The 15,797-nt window shown below is 36.5% G+C and overlaps 1 protein-coding gene across 4 annotated transcripts in view; it reads left to right on the forward strand.

The window, feature by feature from the left end:
* LOC108967515 (mannosyl-oligosaccharide alpha-1,2-mannosidase IA) overlaps positions 1–15,797 on the forward strand; it is a 267,492-nt gene that overhangs the window by 249,407 nt on the left and 2,288 nt on the right. For all 4 annotated transcript variants that reach the window (XR_001993263.1, XM_018930997.1, XM_018930995.1 and 1 more), the window contains exons 2-3: positions 14,214–14,826; positions 14,893–15,117. Coding sequence is in view for 3 of the 4 variants with exons in the window: in XM_018930997.1 (XP_018786542.1) it covers positions 14,214–14,826; positions 14,893–15,117 (838 nt within the window). In the remaining variant the exon portion in view is untranslated. The remainder of the gene's footprint in view (positions 1–14,213; positions 14,827–14,892; positions 15,118–15,797) is intronic.

Here is a 15,797-nt window from a genome sequence, read left to right on the forward strand (position 1 = left end):
AAGTTAAGAAACCAACCGCAGTGGCACTGCAATCAACGTGACTTGCATTTCGAACACGTCCGCCTCGTATGATTCGTACGTGCAAGGCAATAAACTTACAATGCACGTTTTACTATCTTTTATCTTTTAAACTCTAATGTGTGTTTGTACATGTGTGTGTCTGAAGGAATTAAGGAATTTCTTAGGCTGCAGGCGTTTGCAGAAGTGTCCTTTTGTGGCTTTTATAGCTTAGCCGGGCAGGAAGTGCTCAAGTTCTACGAATACTTTCGGTCTATATTCCATTGTATGTGGTTGCAAAGGACACTAAAAATGCGCACACATACGCACGTATATATTTTGAAGAATTCGGGTACAGTTTTATGCAAAAAATTAAGTATTTTGGATTTAAAATGATCAAGTTAATATATACCAGCTTTTGAAGAATTTTAATTCACTACGGCTTAGCTTCACGCCTTGGAGAGTGTTTTCCAGACTCTTAATCTAAAAATGTTGCCATATGCAAGCAATTATTGTTTTAAATAAGATGTAAATTTAATAAAATTGTTCAATGTGGTTATCCAAGCAAAAAAATGGAAAATCTCATTTTCAAAAATACTCTTATATAGAGTTGCCACCACATTTTTTTTTTGCAATAAGTCGAAAAATTACATAGAAATGGAGAATATTTAAACAAATAGACAATTTTAACGCAGTAAAGGTGGCAACTCTGTTCCAACTAGAAAAAAAAATTTAAGATCAAATTAAAATGAAACTATTAAAAATAGATTTATGAAACAAACGAATTTATGGAACTCGAAAAAAATTTAAAAAATTGGCTGTTGACAATATAGAGTTGCCTCCTTTATTTAAAAAAATAGTAATAAATTTAAAAATAATTATATAGTTTCCAAAGTTAACTTTCATTGGCTTACAAAACATGATTTTATTATCTATTTTTAACGGGGTTGCCACCTTTATTAAATAATAAAATATAAATTATAAGAAGCATACATATAATATACAAAATTTTTATAACAATTATTGAAAATCTTTGATTTGTGAAGTTTTGGCCTAAAGAAAAAAATTATACACTTAAATTACTATAAAGTGATTATAAAAGTCTTATTTGTGTACATATGTATGTATATGTTTATATAGTACTTGGCAAACAAAGCCTGCACGTGGCCAATCAATCATATTTACCCCTCACCTACTGTCATTTGTACACTGTATAACTAAATAGAACAAGACCTTAGCAGACATTCATATTTTTTTGCTTGTGTAACTTCCTTTTTGTCCTTTTTATTGATTTCTTTTTGTTATTGTTGTGACATGCTTAAAAGCTCGCTTTGTTTGTGTTTACACTTTCTGTGTAAACACGTGCTCCCGCCTAATTGCCAAACAATTTCTGTTTACCCAACACATTGCAATGCATGAAATTTCCCAGTTGGAATGGCGCTGGGTCGCTGGACGGTCCAATTCTGATTACTCATACGCAGTGGCGGCATTACAATTGTGTCACGTTTTTAGGGTTTGTAATAGATGTGGCGGACAAACTCGTTGCTGTTTGGTGGCGCGTGCATGCAGAAAATATTTTGTACAGCACGCGATAGCTTATTGGAAACACTATTTATTTATTTTTAGTCGAATTAGCCATATCCGTCTGTATATACGCGTACTGGTGCCTCAGTTTTTGAGATATCGGTATGAAATTTTACACACGTACTTTTCTCCAAAAGAAGCTGCTCGAGTGTCGGAACCGCTACTATCAGACTACTATAGCAGATGGCTGCCATACACACTGCATGATCGGAATCAAATGCTTGTATGAGAAACTTCTCCATTTGATGCGATATTTATACGAAATTTTACGTGGATTATTTTCCAAGATAATGTTACAATATCTGAAGAAATTTTTTATATCGAACTACTATAGCATATAGCTGCCATACAAGCTAAACGATCAAATTAAATTTCTTTACTTGTGAAGAGTATTCCAACTTTTGTGGAGCCGAAGATAAAGTTTTTCTTGTTTTCTGTTTTTTTTTTTTTTTTTTTTNGAAGATAAAGTTTTTCTTGTTTTCTGTTTTTTTTATTTATTTTTTTTTTTTTTTTTTTTGTTAATTTTTCTAATGTGATAAATATTCTTCGCAAACATTTTTATTTATTTACATTAATTACTACAGCCGATGTCTTTTGCGTATGCAAGCTTGCTTACTATTCGTAATTTTGTGCTCTCATATTCCAATCGGTTATTTACTCGGTTGTACTTTATCAATTTTAATTACTTTGCTCTTCAATTAATTACAAAATTAATTTTTCTGTTTGTGCACATTGCGCCACTAACATTCTCACACTCATCGACCATAAATTAATTGCGTCAAATGAGGGACAGGGACTGGCTTATAGAACTCTTGCCTACTCATTTGTGTATAGAAACATACATTCATCTATACATACATGCTTCATTACAATCACTTCTGATTGGATATTTTCTTGCAGGCATCGATTACTCGCTCATTATTTTTCGCGTTCTTGTTGTTATCATAATGAAGTGGTATTGAGTTTAGCCACTGCCGAGTTGACTCAGATCAACACACATTTTGCCCACTCACGCACACATTCAATAAAAATGAGCAGTTCGCCGTATTTGTATTAATTTCGCTTACAGCCTGTCTTTTCCGAATTTTAGCGTGTTCTCATTTGTAATTCGTTTTTGTTGTTGTTGTCATCATTATTAGCCATTTTATTGCGCCATAAAATTCAGTTACTTAATATTTTGCTGTGTTACTACTCATCATTACGAGATGAGCAAACTTATCCGCACATGCTTCCATTCACTTTATTACGCTGGCACTCTGCTCCACTTCCATGCATTTGAATGGAAACATTTTACACAGTAATATGTGGATCAGTTGCGGTTAAATTGAAATGGTCCATAAATTATTTGATGACCGTATTTTACTGGAATTTTTAATTATTTCGCATTTTCACTAATTTACTAATTAGATTTGTATTACATAGTTTGGGCTATAAACATTTAGAAATATTACGTTTGTTGCTGGTGTGGATAATTTAATGATGCATTTTGCAATTAAAAAGCAAAGGAGAGAAAAAAAAACGTTAACTTCGGTTGCATCGAAGCTATAATACTTTGATCGGTCAGCATGTATAGCAGCTATAACTTATAGTGATTAGATCTGAAAAATTCCTTCGGAGAATGCGTCTTTGCTTTAGGCCATAATCTATGCCAAATTACAAAGCCCTTGATTCCGACTGTTCAGTTTCTATGGCAATAATATGCTATAGTGGTACGATATCGGCCGTTTCGGCATAAGAGCAGCTGTTAATGAGGATATAGGGAAACAAAATTTAAGGTAAATTTCTCAAAAACTGAAGGACTAGAAGTACTTCATATATATACGGACCGACAGACGTATATAGTTAAATGGACTCAGCTCATCATCAGGCAATAAGCGTTTTCCACACATCTCCAAAACAAGTTTACTCCATATGTTTCTGTTCCCTCATTATGAGGCTCTATTCTTCAACCTTTTGACAAGTGAAATACTTGAGGCTTTCGTGGAAGCCATAATTTGAAGAGACAGTGAGGAGTGTACTCCTGTAGGGGATCAATTGAAAAAAATGGGGTCCCTCACCTAAAGTAGTATTATGATTTAATGAAACACTAGTTAGATTAAGTTACTTTGGTAGACGAATGAGCCACGCAAGAATCAGTTTTGATTCTTTGCAAAACCTCATCGAGTTCAGTAGTCATGCATCTTGGAGGAGTAGTCATGCTTTAGGATGCCTGCGCTTGACGCGAATTTCAACAGACTCTGTGCACAAAAGATGCTCCATTGCTTCCCTGTTGTCTTGCTCTAGACATTCCCTGCACTCTTCTCGATCTGTCAGTACCATTCTGCGTGGGTGCGTCGCCACCAAAAAGTGACCAGTTAGTATTCCGAAATAGTAATTAAGACAATATTGTTTTATTCGGATGTTGTCTGGTGGAGAGCGCTCGCTAAAAAGCTGAAACGTGTAAAAGCGCGCCCTGTTTTCGTATATGTGCTGAAAACGCTGATTGAATATATTGTCGGAAGCAAATTTCCAAATTTGTTTCGAAGAAGGCGAGATTATTTGGTTTGGTTGTCCAGGTTTTGACTGACTAATGTTGCTGATATTAGATTAGATTATATTACATATCTTAACACATTTGTGGTAGGCTCAAATTGCTTCATCAATCTCAAAGGGCTTGCTGATTCACATCTAGAAGTTTTTCTGAAAAACATAGAACCAGCGTTCACAGATTTCGAATTGGGATCCTGGGATTGTACCTAATCTAATATAGAACATTTCTATATCGATTTGGTGTTCTCAAACTTCGAGGTTTTCTAAATAAGCGTAGATTTATATCTTGATCTGCAGCTTTTTGATACTGCGAAAGAGAAAGTAGTCACTGGGCCCAAATATGGTGAATACGGTGAGTGGGGAATTAGTTGAAAATGTTACTCTTTCAATTTATTGTTCCTATCATAAGCTGCAGAAGCCGAAACAATAGCTTAGTGAAAGAGCAGCGCGACAGCCAACAAAGCTTTTGTATTCAGTTAAGAAAAATGTTGGGTAACAAAAAAACCAATTTATTGCAGAAGCTGAATAAAAACCGGCTGGATAATTCCTAAAAATGCATATGAAATCACTCCATTTCATATTCAATTGCTTTATTGTGCTGTTTGTGTTGAAAATATTGCTGCTAACTCTTAGACACACATAAATGCACATATGATGATACACTCAGGCGCAAGCACTCATACTTGTATACCATTTCCAGTATTTTTTAACAAATTAGAAGTGTCCTTGTCGTCACGACGCCTGAACAACATGCCACACTTGCAAATACACTGTGCAACAAAACAAAAATATCTGCACACGGTTATAAATTCAACTGTATGTATGTTTGTATGTATGCATATATGTCTACACGTGCGCTTGTTTACATTTGTGAACGTGCATGAAAAATCGCCAACGGGCAGCCAGTCCCTGCTCGACTTGAGACATAAGCAACAGTAGCATATAAAATTATTCGAACAACAATATAAAAGCCATGAAACAATGACAACTAAAATGTGAGTCGGAGTGGAAAACAAAGGCAACTAACAACTGGGGGTCAACAGGCGGACGCAAGTGATCTGATTGATATGTTTATTAAGGCGGGTTGGTTTACAGGGTGGCAAAAAACGTAAAAATATTTTTTTTTCTTCTTTTTGGCGTTGACACCGCTTATGTGGTTATAGCCGACTAAACAACAGCGAGCCAGTCGTTCTTTCTTTCGCTGTTTGTCGCCAATCGGAGATGCTAAGTGTAGCCAGTTTCTTCTCCACCTGGTCTTTCCCACGGAGTGGTGGTCTTACTCTTCCTCTGCTTCCCTCGGCAGTTATTAGCCCTTCATTCGCTGAATTATGTCAATGTTGTCGTATATCTCGTACAATTCATCGTTCCATCGACTTAGATATTCGCCGATGGCAATGCACAAAGGATCATAAATCTTTCGCAGAACCTTTCTCTTGAAAACTGGTAACGTCGACTCATCAGACGTTGTCATCATCCATGCCTCTTCTCCATATAGCAGGATGGGGTTGCCACAACAGTCTAATCTATGTAACCGGAACGGACCCGGATTTTTATCCAGCCAAGGGCTGTCAACTCGGCTGAATTCTGTCGCTACAACACCAACGGTTGATGTAGAATTTGGTCTTTGTTCGTCGAGAGAGGACTTTACTTCTCAATTTCCTTACTTTAAGTTGCATCCTGCTAGCTTAAGTAGCACCTGTTGGCAAGAGTTATTATACGTTGGATTTCAATGCTGACATTGTTCTTGGTATTAAAACTGGTTCCAACGTAGACGAAATTATCTATGACTTTCAAGTAATGACTCTCAACAGTGACGCGGGAGCCTAGACGCGAGTGCGGCGACTCTTTATTTTGTGACAGGACATATTTCATCTTGCCATTGTTCACTCCCACGTTTAGGGGATCATAAAAATGTTCGCGTCAGTTATTAAGATCTGCGTAGGTGCATTTTGCTATTCTGTTGATCATTTGTCGGAATCGCTCAGGTCGGGCAACTGTATCGTTGGCCCGAAACCGCTTTCAGACCCATAGTCTATCAGACAAAGATTTTATAGATAAAACAAAAAAAACTGACCCACACTAATATATACTGATGTGTGTGCATGTAACGGCTTTCATAGATAAAGCTAAGCGCGCTGTTACACCAGTTTGTTGTAGAATATTTTGACGTTGTTTTATGCTTGCCTTTTTCCTTCACATTTCACAATTTCCAACTATCTTGGTCCCTCTGGCACAACGCGACCTTTTGTCCAACAAGCGCACACACACACAAATATACTTATGTACATAGTATGCGACAGTGTTCATCTATATGCCATACATATAAGCGTACACGCGTCCACCGGGGCTAACTCTTGCCCACCAAGCAATCGGCGGGCCATTCAGCCATTTAGCCACTTCACCGATGGTCATCTGCCGTCATTGCGTTGGCACAGTGACTTTAACCCAGTTTTGCTGCGCAGTTATGCGCGCACAAGTGAGCATTTATATACACACATGTAAGTATGTATGTGTGTATTTATGTATGTTTGCGAAGATCTGCAGTTCCACAACGAATCAGCCAGTGAACCACTCATGACCATTGTCAATATCAATGGCCATCCGATAGCATTTTACTGTCATCCTCTCACTTGACTATGCCGCGCTATGTCAATGCGTGTGTGTGTGTGTGTGTTGGTGTGTGCGTGTTTTCATGTCATTGTTATCGCCATCAACCGCTTTTTGCTGGCTTTGCTACACAGTTGTTGCAGTAATTGCTTTAGTTGGCTGGCTGGCTGGCTGTGTGTGTGTCTCTTGTTCTTCTTCTTCCATTTTGCTCGTTTGTTTTGAAAAGCGTAATTTTCCAGTGCATCGCATTCGTACACTTTGTCTAATTCTTGTCTATTTTCTAGTTTCTTTGTTGGCATTTTTGCTGTTGTCGTTATACACAGCTGCGCCTAAAATTAAGTTGGCCATCACCTAGTTCCTTAAGTTCATTTCATGTTCAAATTTTTTGTTTTACTTCGTCCTTACAGTTATTCGAACATTTTGTTTGCTATCAGTTTTCACTGTCATTGATGACAGCTTTTACCGTTTGAATGGATGGCCAGTCCAGCCGTAGGCACACCTCGGATTTGCGCGCATTTGCTGCTTGAAGGCTTAAATAGAAAAGGTTAAGTGTTGTCAGCGTTATCGCATTGTTTGGCTGCTTGAGTGCAAATATGCGGAGAACTTTGAGAAGATAGAAATCTTATGTGAAAGTTTATCATACTTGAATCGGGGAAATGTGATGTGGTAATCACTTTATATCAAGACTAATTTGTGTCGTGAATGTTTTGTGAATACTGGCAACCGTGGAGATGAAAGATTTCCAACTATAGCCCCATAGATGATCAGGAAATGCTGAACGAAGATGGCAAAGTTGGCATTTTAATTTCTGCCAGTTCGTAAGAAATTATCATTATTCACATGCACGTCGAGTTAACCGTTCCCACAACTGTCGGGTCTACGTAACCGGAACAGACCCGGATTTTTAACCTGCCAAGCACTGTGAGATTTCTGCCGTTACATTAACAAAAACACGAGTTAACCTAAAGAAACGATTTTTGATGTACATCGTCATAACTTCGGTAGATGGCTTTAGCGCGAAGCGATTTGTTATTAGAATTGTACTGAATTGAGGTTTCTAAATCAATAAAAACAATTGAACGGTTACATAATGACATACAAGTTGACGCACCTTGTGAATTACAGCAAAAAATCTAATAACGCTCCTAATTTTTCTAAAAAACAAATCGCGTTAATCGATAAAGAATTATTGATTTCTTAAAAAAATTATAGTATTTTACGTATATCGAAGAAATATGTATTTCATAACCTACTTGTATATTTTTCCGTTAAACTAAGAAGTACTATCGATTATCAATTATCGATTTATGAAGGTATAATCGATAAAAAATTAGTTTATCAAAAACGATAGGTATTATTATATCTTTTATAATTTTTTTCCGTCAAACAAAAAATACTATCGATTATTACCAACTATAGACTTTAGAAAGTAAAATCGATCAAATTTTTTACGTAATAGAAAAAATATATATTTCATTATACCTTTTCTAAAAAAAATTTTTACGTAAATAAAAAATACCTTTTTTCGGTTAAACTCCTACTATCGAGCAATTATCGACTCTTTATGATATCGATAACAATTTTTTATGTTATATAAAACAATATGTATTATTATACCTCTTATAAACTTTTTTCCGTTAAACTAACAAAATATCGATTAGCAATTATCGTTTTTTGAAGGTATAATCGATAAAATAAAAATAAAAATTTTTTAGGTTATAAAAAAATATGTTTACCGGACATAAATATTACTTTCGATTAACAGAAAAATTATATCGATTATATTCAAAAAAGTCCACAATTTTTTATCGTTTAACGCTCTTGTTTGTGGTCAGTGGAAAGTTTAAAAAGAAATATTAAGAGATTAAAAATGTATATTTTTACGATTATTCCATCCATCTCTTTTTGTGCATACCATACCCCCGTCAATAATAATATTTTCTATGCACTGTGCATTTTGCAATTAAACAGTTATGCATCTGAGCATCAAACTAACCGATATTGACTCAGCAACTCAGTTAACCAACGAGAGGGTTCAACCATGCAGCAGTGTTTCATTTCCAATTAGTCTTTAGATTCAACAATCCGACAGTACTTCTCACTTTTGCATTCCGAATGCAATTTTTTCAACCCATTTTTTTTTTTTTTTTTTTTTTTTTTTTTTTTTTTTTTTTTTTTTTTTTTTTTTTTTTTTTTTTCCTTTTTTTTTTTTTTTTTTTTTTTTTCAAACAGTTTCATTACAATTTAAACGCTCATTCGGATTGGTGACGCTTTGTTCGTTTGTTATTGTTTTCACTTTTGCTGCTCTGCCGCTAACCAATTTTCAATTATTTCCCCATTGTCCAGCTTCATTGCCGGCAGTGAGTTTGGGTGGGGCAACAGGCAGGTAGGCGACGGTTTTCAGGCGTTGAACGACATTGATGACGGCAAAAAGGCAGTTCGATTAGTCGAAATCATTTCAGCGGCAACGATGATGTATAGTGCTTTTGCCGTTATCCCGGCGAGGGGGTTGGGGCTTTCGTAGGGTGCATAACAAAAGTGTTGACTTTTCGCGTTGGAAGGAGCGGTGAGCACCGAACCCCGTAAAAATGCAGCCAAGCGAAAAGACAAAATAAAATGAAATGGCACAAACAAAGAAAATTCCGTAAATTGGTTGCGATATGAACGCGAGCGCGTCATTCACCGCTATCACCAATACTATGACGGAGAAAAGCGGCGCTTGGTGCTCACGATTATTTGCCATTGAGAAAATAGGTAGAGTTTGTCATTTTTTGTTATTATTGTATTGTGAGATATTTTGGTGTGATAGCGTCGAATTCACCGCCGGCATTGTCTGTCCATTATATGGTATTTTTCAGGTTTATCTTTGCTTTATTGTTCTGTTTAATTTGTAGCGTGCTTTTTCGCAACCGAAATTTGCACGCAACAAAAAACCAAAGTTTACCTAAACAATAACTCAGCGATTTGCAACAATTTGTAAAGCGCAATGTTTTCATGCCCAATGGACCGTGTAGGCAACAATCGGGTGCGTGTTGTGTGGTTGTGTTTAGGCAAATTTACACTTTATTACGGGAATTTAAATGTAGTTTAAAAGTTACGAAAACGAAGTTAAATGAAATTTAGTCAAGAGTGAAAAAAAAGCATAAAAAATCACGATATCAATTTAAAGTATTACCAAAAATTTTCAAAATTCTTTATAGAACCCATTTAAAGCACAGTGAGATGTTGTTAAAGATCTTTATATCATTATTGAGGGTTGTTCGACGGTTCAAAAAGTTCGAAAGCCTTGCCGATATCTTAAAGAAGATGAGGAATAAATTAGAAAGTGTTGATATGTACCCCATTCTCTTACTTTTATAAATAGTAACTAAAACTTAAAAGTATACCTGTCCAAACCGAATGCCACAATAATTTTTGAACGAAAAAAATTGTCAAATGCTAATTAAATTTTAGTCTCTACTCATTCATTTGACTTCAACTTTCATTGGCCCAAACCTAATTTGTCCTCAACTTACTTAATTAAATATCTGACCCTAGCTTTATATAGAGAAAAACAGTGAAGGTGGTAAATATTTTCGGAAGAGATGTGCAAAGGTTAAGGAAGAGACCAGTTGCTAAAGAGTTCAAAAAATTACTTTAAAATACTTGTAAGTGAGTACAACACACTCAAAGTTGGAATAATAGACAGCGCTTAGCGGGCTTTGGTCTTAACAAGAAAGTACATTAGTTTTCTACTACAATTTTTTTGGCTATAAAATCTAACAGCAGCACTTTGGAACTTTATAGAACCACGTTTCCAGCTAACTGAACAATATCTCCTTCGGGGAACAAATTGTAGCAACTTCACTACACCAAATCAATAGTGAATCTGAGAAAGCAGTATCCGGAGAATACAGAGCATATAGCCAGACATTATTGAACATCAAGCAGTGAAAGGCTTTCATTGCAGCCATTCTAACCAAATGAATATTGGTTATAATACTGGCAACTCTAGCTGATAGTTATTTTTTTGAAATTTCAGAGAGACAACAGACTAAAAATAATTGTATTATAGGGTGAAATCACATAATTTGAGACATACAAAATATTCTTTACAATAACTTTATTTTGATCGGTCAGTCTGTATGATAGCTATATGCTTTAGTGACTTAAACTGAAGAATTTCTTCGGAGATTGCAGCATTTCTTTAGAGAATAACCCATGCCCAATTTGGTGAGGATATCTCATCAAATGAAAAAATTCTCCATACAAATACTTTATTCTGATCGTTCAGTTTGTATGGTAGCTGTATGCTTAAGTGGTCCAATATCGGTGGTGAACCGGCAAATGAGCAGCTTCTTGGAAGCGAAATTTTTTTTAAAAAGCAAAGGACTCGTTCGCGTATATAAAGTATATATATTTTTATAGGGTCTTCGACGTTTCCTTTTAGTTACAAACTTCGTGGCAAATAATAATATACTCAAATTTAATATACTCTTTTCAGCTCTGAAAAAGAACCAAAAATAACTATCTGATTAAAATGTGTAAAAACCTTTCCAATAGCTTCCTTACGGTTCTCAGAGATAATCACAAGAAGTTAGGAGAGCTTTTTGTTGTCAGCAAGATCGTCTCACTCTAGTTATAGATAAACAGATTGTATATTGTCTATGCGGTAGTACTTAAAATCACTTAAATATTAGTTGTTGCAGTTGTCTTGAAGATGTCGATGACGGCTTTGTCGAGGCTAGCTTGAATACCCTTGAGAACTAGCTGAAAACGTAACAGTTCTTCTTAGAAAATGGTGTCATCCCCCTCGTTGGGATGCTTTTATGCTTCTTTACAATTTATTTAATATCAATGGTAGTCATTGGGTATTATTATCACAAAGAGCAAGCCGTTAAACTATCTGTTCTAACCTAACTTTTGAAATTTTTTTTTGTTTTGGGTGATACGAGGAAGAGAAAATTATAGCGAAATTACATATTATTTTCAACAAAATAAAGGGTGTGTAAAAATTAACGCAAGATTGGAATTAAATACAGGGTGTTCCAAAATGAATGCCAGTTTTAAAAAATACTGCCCTTTATGTAGTAAAGTGCTGATAACAGTGATTGTGGGGCACACACAATTATCGCTTTTGCTATAAGCAAGGCTTAAATCAAATTTAATCAACATATTTCACGGTCACATTATAATTTCTTCGGCTGAGTGTGTCTCCCAAAGCGCAGTTCAAGTTCATACAATATTTGCAATTTATTTGATTTGTTGCCTTTGCAGGCACCGCTGCGCCAACGCTGCAACGCTTCGTAACCTTCCAAGTTTCCATATGCATACACGTGCACATATTCATACATACATACATATATTTGTATAGGTGTATGTATGAGTGTGTGCATGCGCATAAACTACATATGTATGTCTGTTTGTAAGTTGTCAGTTTGTGAACTTAATTGAAATTTATAAGCAATTCTGCAGACGCTTACACGCTCACATGTTATGTTATGGGCGAGTAGCCAGTGCAATGCAATGCCTCAACCTTTGTTGTTTTCATTGTTGCTATTGTTGGCATTATTGTGACGCATCATTTGGCATTAATTGCTATTAGTCCGGCGCATAGAAATATTGCCACAACTGGGATGCTTTGTAATCGCTTCGGTGTAATCAGATACTCTTGCGTCACGCAAATGGGAACCCATGCAATTACACACACACACATATACACACACAAATTCTCGTATAAAATTTATGCATTCACACACACGCACACTCCCATTTGCACTCACTTGTGTGTTGTTGTAAACAATGGGAACCTTTGTTGTTGCTCTTCTTGTTCATGCTGCAATTAAAATTTTGCACTTTTATTGAGCAAATAAAAATAATTAGGTTCATTGGTAAACAAGATCTAGCATTTAACTTTGGAGGCCACTCGAACGCTGTACACGGCGTATACGCAATATTTTTGTGTTAATGAATTTTTGTTGCTTAATACGTTTCTATTGATTGTAGTAATACTTTTTAGCATTGCTTTTGCTCTTATTTGCTCTTATTTTTCTTCGTTCGTACTATAATTCCACTAAAAGCGTGTTTTGGTCGCCTTCATTGACGTTTCACTTTGTCCGTACTTGCGCTCTTTGCCTTTGTCAACAAGTTTAATTCCCTTTTCCTGGAATTAATTTGTGACATTTTCTACAATTATTTGATACAAAGGCTTCGACAAAATTAGTTGGTTTTTTTACAAAAATAAACAACAGCTCTTGTTGTTTCTCGATGGCTTCGCTTGTGAAGATTAGTGGGCCGCCCGAGGTGCTAATTTTACACTTCTTGGAAGCCTCTTCTGTTTGCTGTTGTTTTGACCGCTCGTTGAGGCGGCCCTGTCCGCAGATTTTAGATAAATGGAAGAGTGTACAATCGATTGGTGATTTCGTTCTTGTTTTTGGATGAAAAGAATATTACGCAGCGAAAGCAAAGAGCCGTTGGCTGCTGTGAACCTTGATTCCATTCGTTCAATTATGATCTCCAAAAATGGACGTGATCACAAGTAAGTCTTTAAATGAGTCAAACTCTGGTATCAACTCAAGTAGATAATTGAGACACCTCAAAGAACTATTTTGCTTAAGAACACTGTCGTCCCGATGGATGTCGCTTTTTACTCACTCAAAACCAAAAACGCATTAAAGAGATCACTTCACAGCAGTGGAATATGTTTAAGAACAATCCGGAAGAGTATAGAGTGACAGGCAGACCTGCCTTGAAATATGCGAAGTCTGTCCTATCGGCCGGACAGATGGTGGTCGTGAATTCAGTTTCTGCGATCTACATCTTCTGTCTAAGAAAGTGCAAAACAGTCACAGTCTACAATGTCATACCACGTCGAATTGCCGACGGAACGCTCTCATTCGGGGAAGTAAAAAGTGCTTTCGCATCATGACAACACACTATACACTGCCATCACTTCATAATTGGTGGAATTGGACTTAATATTTTATTTTAATACTTCATCTCAGTCGAGTTCTAGCTAAGCCGGACATAAGTAGAGGAGTTTGTCCAGCGTCGCTCACATACCCACTTCTCTGCACTTTCCATATGTGTCACCGTTAGTGAGGCTCATACGGCTCGCATGTGCTGTCAGTGTGACCTTTAATTAGACCAACAATCGTTCTGCAACATTTTCGAATCCTTGTCAGTATAAAGCTTGTGTGGTTTCCTTCCGTTTCTTTGTACATCATCCCCTGCGAATTGTACTTTTGGTATTTTTATAGCTATTTCGGTCCCCGGAACGCCGTTGTGGCCTGGATCTGAGAATATATGCATATCTCTGGCAGCCACTGTGTGTGCTGCCTCTCTGCTTCTAAAGAAATGTTTCTTATATTGTATTAACAGATAACTCTTGGAAACAGGCGCAGAACGAAAATTCTCCTATGTGATTTCACTATATTTAACATTTCCACATCCTTCTCAAATTTTTTCTATACATTACAACATCAACTAACAAAAATATATTCCACTATCATTTGCAGATGATGCAGCATGCCTGGGACAACTACAAGCTCTACGCATGGGGCAAGAACGAACTTCGACCGCTCAGTCAACGTCCACATTCGGGCAGTATTTTTGGCATTTACGATCTGGGCGCCACCATAGTCGATGGTCTGGACACACTCTATCTAATGGGTTTGGAGAAAGAGTACCAAGAGGGACGCGATTGGATTGAACGAAAGTTTTCGCTGGACAACGTTAGCGCCGACCTGTCTGTATTCGAAACGAATATACGCTTTGTGGGTGGCTTGTTGACACTTTACGCATTCACCGGTGATAATTTATATAAAGAGAAAGCACAGCATATCGCTGACAAGCTGTTGCCCGCCTTCCAGACGCCCACCGGTATACCATATGCGTTGGTAAACACACGTACCGGTGCGAGTAGAAATTATGGCTGGGCTTCAGGTGGCAGCTCCATTTTATCCGAAGCTGGTACATTGCACTGCGAATTCGTTTATCTGAGTGATATAACGGGTAATCCGCTGTACAAAGAGCGTGTACAAACTATACGTCAAGTTTTGAAGGAGATTGAAAAGCCAAAGGGTCTATACCCAAATTTCATTAACCCCAAGACGGGCAAGTGGGGACAAAGTGAGTGTAAATTGTGGTTAGATGAGAAATTTTTGAAATCAATTGTTGTTTTTTTTTTTACTTTAGTGCACATGTCGCTGGGTGCTCTAGGCGACAGTTTCTATGAGTATCTGTTAAAGGCTTGGCTGCAGTCAGGCCAAGTAGACGAGGAGGCTCGCGAAATGTTCGACGAAGCCATGGTGGCGATTAATGAGCACATGATACGCACAAGTTCAGGTGGTTTGACTTATGTCTCAGATTTGAAGTTCGATCATTTGGAACATAAAATGGATCACTTGGCTTGCTTTGCGGGTAAGTAAAAGTTATTGTGGTCTTTTTCGTTTAGTTCTTTAAGATATAAAATAATATTGTTGAAATTGTTATTTTATATTATTTATGTGCATAAGCTAATTCAAGTATAAGAGTATACTCAAAAAATTAAGACATTTTTGCAGACGTATTATTTTTTTCTATGAACCCGATTTAGATTAAGAAAACCCGAGATTCTAGATTTTTTCATATATAACTTTTCCGTAACCTGGGGGGTGTTCATTTTAAGTTTTTTCACGGAAATCCGTCTGTCTGTCTGAATCGTTTTGAAATGTTGCACGAGTCATTTTCTCCCCAGGAAGCTTTTCCAGAACCTATGTTCATTACCCCGAAAATACTCATTTTACTTTAATTGCTGTGGTAAAACATTATTCAAATAGTTTCTAGAAATATGCCACTGCGATGAGGATACTTCGCCGTACATAAATCCGGTTATATGCCGACTTCTTAGACTCGTTTCTTCCAAAACCCAAAAGGACCCGGATTTTTAAGCGGCAAAATACCGTCATCTCAGTAGCACTACTTTTATGACATTTGAATAACTTTTTATGCTAGGTTAGAACAACAACAACAATAAAAAAATTTAATAAAAATATATTTGAAAATTATATTTCAAACTAACAAATTAAATATGAAGTCGGAAAAAAATTAATATTTGATTA

Source organism: Bactrocera latifrons, unplaced genomic scaffold (assembly GCF_001853355.1).
Source record: "Bactrocera latifrons isolate USDA-ARS-PBARC rearing strain unplaced genomic scaffold, ASM185335v1 scaffold_19, whole genome shotgun sequence".
In the NCBI taxonomy this organism is placed as follows: Eukaryota; Metazoa; Arthropoda; class Insecta; order Diptera; family Tephritidae; genus Bactrocera; species Bactrocera latifrons.